This window comes from Myodes glareolus, chromosome 9, assembly GCF_982192425.1.
Source record: "Myodes glareolus chromosome 9, mMyoGla1.1, whole genome shotgun sequence".
Taxonomy (NCBI): Eukaryota; Metazoa; Chordata; class Mammalia; order Rodentia; family Cricetidae; genus Myodes; species Myodes glareolus.
Window position 1 is genome coordinate 49,462,463 of NC_142034.1, and position 8,573 is coordinate 49,471,035.

Here is an 8,573-nt window from a genome sequence, read left to right on the forward strand (position 1 = left end):
AGAAGTATTAACTCTATTTCAAAATCCTGCAAAGAAGTGATGTCAATGAACCCTAACACTACCTACTAGAATACATAAAATGTTGACTGCCCCTAGAGTACCCTCTCAAAAATTTAAATTGTAACTATTATACATATCAAATGCTGCAGATTTCAAAAGGTTTCTATTCTTTCATGATCTTTTTTCAATTTCAAAGACTTTCTTTGAACTGTATCAAGTTGTTCTAGCATTATTTTTCATAGTATCTTTTGCAGCAATTACTTTATTTGATTTAGATTGTCAGGGTTCTCAAGAGCAAAATTTCTGTTCATTTCATTGCTGGTTGTCACATTTAGTAAACATTTAAATGGACCATAATTATCCCACATCCTGTTATCTGGAATGAACTAGCCCACAGATGTCACTGACTACTGAACCACTAGTAAAGCTTTCATTTTCAGAACTCTTGTGAAAACTAGGTGATAAAACAGGGGAAATAGAAACTGGAAGAGGGAGAGAGAGAGTCCTAAGTCCTGAGGGACTCAAATAGAAATTCAATGATCAGATCTCTAAACACGGCATACACACAAAAAAAAAACCCTTCATAACTAGCATGGGAAGATATGGCTATGGATAAAGATGCTATGAACATGACTCAATTTATACATTGTTAAGTTAAAGAAATTAGACTACATGATTTAAGAGTTTCTCTAGCCTTAGAGTCTACAGCATAATTCATTCAAAACTACATTTTATCGTTATGCTATCAAAGTTTTCTTGCATAATAAATCTTTAAGCTTATGTTTACTTCTTTATAGTGACATATAAATGGGCTATGATCACGACACTAAATAATGACTCTGATTTTTATTCATAATGTACCATCAAGTAACCTCAAACACACTTGAAAAGAGAGAGTAGCACAGTGGTAAATTCCCTTTATATTAGTTTCTTTGAGAGATACAAGTGCATCCAAGTAAATATATATGATAAAGAAACCCTTAAATATAACATCAACACTTATTGTAAAAAGCAGTTGGATAGTCTCATTTTCAGGGAAAATATCTTTAGAAAAAACAAAGAATCTGTATTTATTAAATATGTAACAACAAATAGAATGAAGGGAAACTATTTTGCCCAACATAGTTATTTTTTGATGCAAGATTGGTGATCTCTAAATTAACTATGTGGCTTTTCCTATTTTCAGGTCACTGAAGTGAAGCCCTCCAAAGAGGCCTTGTTTCAAGGAGACATGATAGACTTGACATCTGGAGCACGGATTCTAATTGTTCTTAATAAAATCTCAGAGTCAGATGTTAGGGGGTAAAAGCTGAGAGATCAGAAAAGCAATGTAGCCAGCCACTAGTAAGATATTTTACCTCTACTGAATCAAAAGACCCAAAGGGTGATCCTGTCCTCAAACTGCCTCCTCAGACTGCATCCTCTTACTCACTGCAAGACTCCATCCTCTCTTGTCTTCTCCCAACTCATATTCCTTTCTCTGCCTAGCCGTATCCCTTCCTGTTTCCACTTCCTTAGTTCTGGGATAAAATGCTTGTGACCTTAATGTACTGGGGTAAAAGGTATGGGCCAACACCACATGATACTCTTTCTCTTTTATATCAGGATAGCCTTGAATTTACAGAAATCTGCCTGCCTTTAAAGGAGTGTGCCTCTACTGCCTGGCCTCTAGTGGTTTAGCTCTGCACTCTGATCTTCAGGCAAGCTTTATTTGTTAAAATATAAACAAAATATAACTATAGACATATCTCATAAATATAGTAGTATCTAACAATACACAGGTAAAGATTTAAATTTTGAAACACTGATGATGAAGAATTTCAGTGAATAAAGGAAATATTCTATTTTTAAAGACCTTGATGTAGAATATCACCAAGGCCTCTTTCTTCCTGTTTAGAAACATGTCTTTGCAAAATTCAACACCCTTTTATGATAAAGGTGTTGGAGAGACTGGGGATACAAGGATCATACCTAAATATAATAAAAGCAATATACAGCAAGCCGACAGCTAACATCAAATTGAATGGAGAGAAACTCAAAGCCTTTCCACTAAAATCAGGAACACGACAAGGCTGTCCACTCTCTCCATACCTCTTCAATATAGTGCTTGAAGTTCTAGCAATAGCAATAAGACAACATAAGGGGATCAAGGGGATTCGAATTGGAAAGGATGAAGTGAAACTTTCGTTATTTGCAGACGATATGATAGTGTACATAAGCGACCCCAAAAACTCTACCAAAGAACTCCTACAGCTGATAAACACCTTTAGTAACGTGGCAGGATACAAGATCAACTCCAAAAAATCAGTGGCACTCCTATACACAAAGGATAAAGAAACGGAGAGGGAAATCAGAGAAACATCACCTTTCACGATAGCCACAAACACCATAAAATATCTTGGGGTTACTCTAACCAAGGATGTGAAAGACCTATTTGACAAGAACTTTAAGCCTTTGAAAAGAGAAATTGAGGAGGATACCAGAAAATGGAAAGACCTCCCCTGCTCTTGGATTGGGAGAATCAACATAGTAAAAATGGCAATTCTACCAAAAGCAATCTACAGATTCAATGCAATCCCCATCAAAATCCCATCAAACTTCTTCACAGACCTTGAGAGAACAATAATTAAGTTTATATGGAAAAACAAAAAACCCAGGATAGCCAAAACAATCTTATACAATAAAGGAACTTCTGGAGGCATTACTATCCCTGACTTCAAACTCTATTACAGAGCTACAGTATTGAAAACAGCTTGGTATTGGCATAAGAACAGAGAAGTCGACCTATGGAATCGAATAGAAGACCCAGATACTAACCCTCAAACCTACGAACACCTAATTTTTGACAAGGGAGCTAAAGGTATACAATGGAAGAAGGAAAGCGTCTTTAACAAATGGTGCTGGCATAACTGGATGTCAACCTGTAGAAGAATGAAAATAGATCCATATCTATCACCTTGCACAAAACTCAAGTCCAAATGGATTAAAGACATCAACATCAATCTGTCCACTTTGAACCTGATAGAAGAGAAAGTGGGAAGTAGTCTACAAGATATAGGCACAGGAGGCCACTTCCTAAGTAGGACCCCAGCAGCACAGACAATAAGAGAAACAATGAATAAATGGGACCTGCTGAAACTGAGAAGCTTCTGTAAAGCAAAGGACACTGTCAGTAAGACAAAAAGGTTGCCTTCTGACTGGGAGAAGATCTTCACCAACCCCTCATCAGACAAAGGTCTGATCTCCAGAATATACAAAGAACTCAAGAAACTAGACACTAAAACTCTAATTAACCCAATTAAAAAATGGGGTACTGATCTGAACAGAGAATTCACAACAGATGAACTTCGAATGGCCAGAAGACACTTAAGGTCATGCTCAACCTCCTTAGCGATCAGGGAAATGCAAATCAAAACCACTTTGAGATACCATCTTACACCTGTCAGAATAGCTAAAGTTAAAAACACCAATGATAACCTATGCTGGAGGGGATGTGGAATGAGGGGAACACTCATCCATTGTTGGTGGGAATGCAAACTTGTGCAGCCACTTTGGAAATCAGTATGGAGGTTTCTCAGGAAACTGGGAATCAACCTCCCTCAGGACCCAGCAATTCCTCTCTTGGGAATATACCCTAGAGATGCCCAAACATACTACAAAAGCGTTTGTTCAACTATGTTCATAGCAGCACTATTTGTAATAGCCAGAACCTGGAAACAGCCTAGGTGCCCCTCAATAGAAGAATGGTTAAAAAAGGTGTGGAACATATACACATTAGAGTTTTACTCAGCGGTAAAAAATAATGACATCTTGAATTTTGCATGCAAATGAATGAACATAGAAAACGCTTTACTGAGTGAGGTAAGCCAGACCCAAAAAGAGGAACACGGTATGTATTCACTCATAAGTGGATTCTAACCATAATTAAAGGTCTTTGAGCCTATTATTCGTGATCCTAGAGAAGCTAAATAAGAAGACGAACCTGATGAAGATTATTTAGCTATCCGCCAGGAGGTAGGAAATAGTCAAGAGTCCCAGGTAACCTTGGGTGCATGGGGGGGGTGGTGGGAGGGTTGATGGAAGGGGAGAGGGTTAGAGAGAAGGGAGTAGAGGAGGAATGGAGAAAGCTCGGTTGACCGGGATGGGGGGAAGGGAGGAAGGATGAATGTGGGATCAGGGAAGAATATATTTCAACTAAGGGAGTCATATTAGAGTTTACAGGAAACTTGATTATATATGGGATCCCAGGTCCAAGAAGAGATCCCCAGATTGTTCTCTGGACAGAGGAGGGGGTGCCTGAACCGGCCTTGGCCCGTGACCATACTGATGAATATTTTGCTTATCACCATAGATCCCTCATCTGGCGTTGGATGACGATACAGATGGAGGCCCGCGTTGGAGCACCGAACTGAGCCCCCCAAGATCCAAACGAGGAGCAAAAGGAGGAAGAAAATGACGAAGAACTGCGAGGGATACTATCACCCACTGATACAAGGGGTCGGATCTAATGAGAGTTTACCAAGGCCAGATGGACCGTGACTGAACGAGCATGTGATCCAACCAGATTCTCTGAATGTGGCCGGATTTTCTGAATGTGGCTGGCCTGCAGTCTTTCCGAGAAGCCATTGACAATGACACTGGGACTGGTTTCCTCTGCATATACTGGATTTTTGGGATCCAGTCTGTTTGGATGCTCACCTTCCTGGACCTGGAGTGAGGGGGGAGGAACTTGGACTTCCCACAGGGCAGGAAACCCTGACTTCCCTAGGGGACAAAGAGGGAGGAGGAGAGGGAGGGGGGGAGTGGGAGGGCGTTGGGAGGAGGGGCGTAAATGGAAACTTTTTATAATTTAATAAAATTACAAAAAAAAGGGCTATTTAAGATAAAAAAAAAGAAACATGTCTTTGAATGTAGAAGGTTCAGGAAAACCAAGATATTCCACAAATTTCATGATCAAAGAAATTTGATCATGAAACACTACAAGAAAACAAATCAAGGACGAAATGTCAAATGAAAGCATACACAAACTTGACAGTCTTTGAGTTTTCAAAGGTCTTTAGATAATTTAATTAGGAAAATAGTGAGCCCATTATTCGTGATCCTAGAGAAGTTAAATAAGAAGGTGAACCTGAAAAAAATCATGTAGTTATCCTCCTGGAGATTGGAAATAGACAAGAGCGCCAGGAAACCTCGGGTGCATGCGGGGGGGGGGGGGGTTGTTGGAAGGGGAGAAGGTTAGAGAGAAGGGAGTAGGGGAGAAATGGGGAAAGCTCATGGACTGGGATGGGGGGAGGGAGGAAGGATGGATATGGGATCAGGGAAGAATATCTCTCAACTAAGGGAATCATTTTAGGGTTTACAAGAGACTTGATTATAAATGGGATCCCAGGTCCAAGGAGAGATCGCCAGATTGTTCTCTGGACAGAGGAGAGGGTACCTGAACCGGCCTTGGCCCATAACCATACTGATGAATATTTTGCTTATCACCATAGAACCTTCATCTGGCGATAGATGGAGATAGAGACAGAGACCCACATTGGAAGACTGGACTTAACTCCCTAGGTCCAAACGAGAAGCAGATGGAAAAAGAACGTGAGCAAAGAAGGCAAGACCAGAGGGAACCTTCATCCGAGGATGGATGGCCATACAGATGGAGACCCACACTGGAGCCCCCCAAGGTCCAAATGAGGAGCAGAAGGAGGAAGAACATGAAAAAGGAAATCAGGACCGCGAGGGGTGCGATCACCCACTGATACAAGGGGACTGATCTAATGAGAGTTCACCAAGGCCAGTTGGACTGGGACTGAACGAGCACGTATTCCAACCAGATTCTCTGAATGTGGCCGGATTCTCTGAATGTGGCTGGCCCGGAGTCTTTCTGAAAAGCTATTGACAATGACACTGGGACTAGTTTCCTCTGTATATACTGGATTTTTGGGATCCAGTCTGTTTGGATACTCACCTTCCTGGACCTGGAGGGAGGGGGGAGAACTTGAACTTCCCACAGGGCAAGAAACCCTGACTGCTCTTAGGGATGGAGAGGGAGGAGGAGGGGGCGTGGGGGGAGTGCGAGGGTGTTGGAAGGAGAGGTGGAAATGGAAACTTTTATAATTTAATAAACTTTGAAAAAAAAAGAAAAATATCACAGCTAACAAAGAATAGCAAGTAGATTGTGGGTTTTTCACCACACAGAAATAAACACTATCATTGATTACAAAATGAAAATTAAGTCAATTTACCACTGTATAATGCTTACACATCATGAGTAGATCACAGATTGTAAGTAATTTCAAACTAAATTTAATTTGGAATTTTTATTAATCAAAATAAATGAAAGTAGTATAGAAAAATTACATATAGAGTAGATTTTGTAATACAAATGACAATATAGAATTAGCTGAAATGAAAACCTAAATATTTCTACCAAACATATTATGTTAAGAAAACCATTTAGGACTAAATTCATCACATTTGTTCTAAATGGAATATCTCCATAGAAGAGAAGGTGAAAAGATTATAAAAGTCTGAGGTAGTAGATGAGTTAATGGGGCAATGATTTCCAGACACTGCCTCATGTATGGACTCATAGAGACTGACAGCATGCACATTATCTATACAGATTCAAGTTACACAGAATCACAGTACTGAAAAGAGAAAGTAGAAACCAAGTCCCACACCTAACCAAGAGGCTACCTATAATTAATACCTGATGAGGGCAAAAAACAATATTTTCCAACGGAATGTCACTAGGTGTATCTACCATACTCCAGCACAAACTCATGCCCAAGAGTAGTTGGCCAACAGAAAATAAACTCCATGGATTCGTTTTGGTTTGTTTTGCTTCATGTGTGTATGTGTACAACTGTGTTTATGAGCATGTGTGTGTCTGTGTGTTGTGTGTGGGTTTTTTCATAATGTTTCATTTGCCATTTTTATCTTGTTGGTTTTTGTTTCTTTGTTTTTGCTTTTTAATTTTTTATGTTTACTTTTGGGCAGTTTGAGAGGGAAAAGTACAGAGAAAGAGAAAGAGAATATGAGACCATGAGGTCGGTTGAGACAGGAAGGGAGAAAATTCTTGAAAAGACGGGGAGAAGAAAAAAGATTAAAATATTTTGTAGGAAAATTTTAAAGAAAATTATTTATTGAAAGTTTGACATGAACTACAATAATCAGTTCATCAAAAATGTTAAAATAGATAGCTTAGAAAATAAATGATACAATAAGCAGCTACAGAATTTATTTTGTAAAAATCACAACAATGAACAATATTTACAAAGTCCAGTCACAATTCCAGTAGTTTCACAATACCAAGGGCTAGTGTGAATATTCAAGATGTAAACACTTATTATTAGAATTCATTCATGACTGCTGCCTAGTGTTTAGAAATATAAGCATCAAGAAGAAAGTCTTAGTCTATTGGAACTTAATAAATTATGTAGGAGTTTTTCCATAGAATTTTTCATCTCTGAGTTTCTCAAAGTATATATTAAAGGATTCAACATGGGAGTGATAACTGTACAAAAGACAGTGATGGCCTTGTCAACAGGAAAGCTAGAAACAGGTCTAACATACATGAAAATGCAGGGAACAAAATAGAGAAAAACCACAGTGATATGGGAGCTGCAGGTGAACAGGGCTTTACGCCTCCCTTCCTGACTGTGAGTCTTGAGAGATCTTAGAATGATTCCATAGGAGAGTAGGAGGAGAATGAAGATCACTATACACATAGCCCCATTATTGCCAACGACAGAGAGGCCAATGAAGTAGGTGTCAGTACATGCAAGTAGCAATAGTGGGTATATGTCGCATCCAAAGTGGTCAATGATGTTTGGACCACAGAAAGGAAGTTTATACACAGAGAGCACTTGAATCAGAGCATGTACAAACCCTCCTGCCCAGGCCATCACTAAGAAAAGGATACATACCCGTCGATTCATGACAATCAAATAATGCAGGGGCTTACAGATAGCCACATAGCGATCATAAGCCATTGCCACTAGAATGACAATATCAACACCACCAAATAAATGCTCTATAAAGAGCTGGCTTATGCATGCTGTGAATGAGATGGTCTTTTTATCACGGAGCAAGTCTATAATCAGCTTGGGTGAGATGGCAGTGGAATAAACAGCATCCATGAGTGACAGAGAGGCAAGGAAGAAGTACATTGGGGAGTACAAGCAGGGACTGACAATCACTGTCACCACAATGAGCAGGTTTCCCACAATTGTCACAATGTAGATGAGTAAAAACATAACAAATAATGCTTTTTGCCCTGCAGGATCCCGAGTGAAACCCAGCAGGATGAATTCGGTGACACTGTTGTTCTGGCCCATTTATTCTTCTATCAGGTTTGTTCCAGAGAAGGAGCTCATTAGAACAGGGTCTACCAGAAACTGTGAACAAGACTATGAATGCATTCTGTTATAATACAGTAGTGAACCAGCAGTAGGATTTAACAAATATCTATTGAACTTCTCTTTGAAACAAGTTCCATCACTTTCCCTTAATAAATCTCTAAGTCCTATATTTGTCTCAATTTTAGTGAATCTCTATTATAAAATGCATACAGA

At 39.3% G+C, this 8,573-nt stretch overlaps 1 protein-coding gene across 1 annotated transcript; it reads right to left on the bottom strand.

Moving 5' to 3' along the window:
* Nucleotides 1-7,394: 7,394 nt before the first annotated feature.
* Nucleotides 7,395-8,336, bottom strand: LOC125396535 (olfactory receptor 4A8-like). The gene has a single exon (XM_048428473.3). The coding sequence runs from the start codon at nucleotides 8,334-8,336 to the stop codon at nucleotides 7,395-7,397; it is 942 nt and encodes a 313-aa protein (XP_048284430.2).
* Nucleotides 8,337-8,573: the final 237 nt, after the last annotated feature.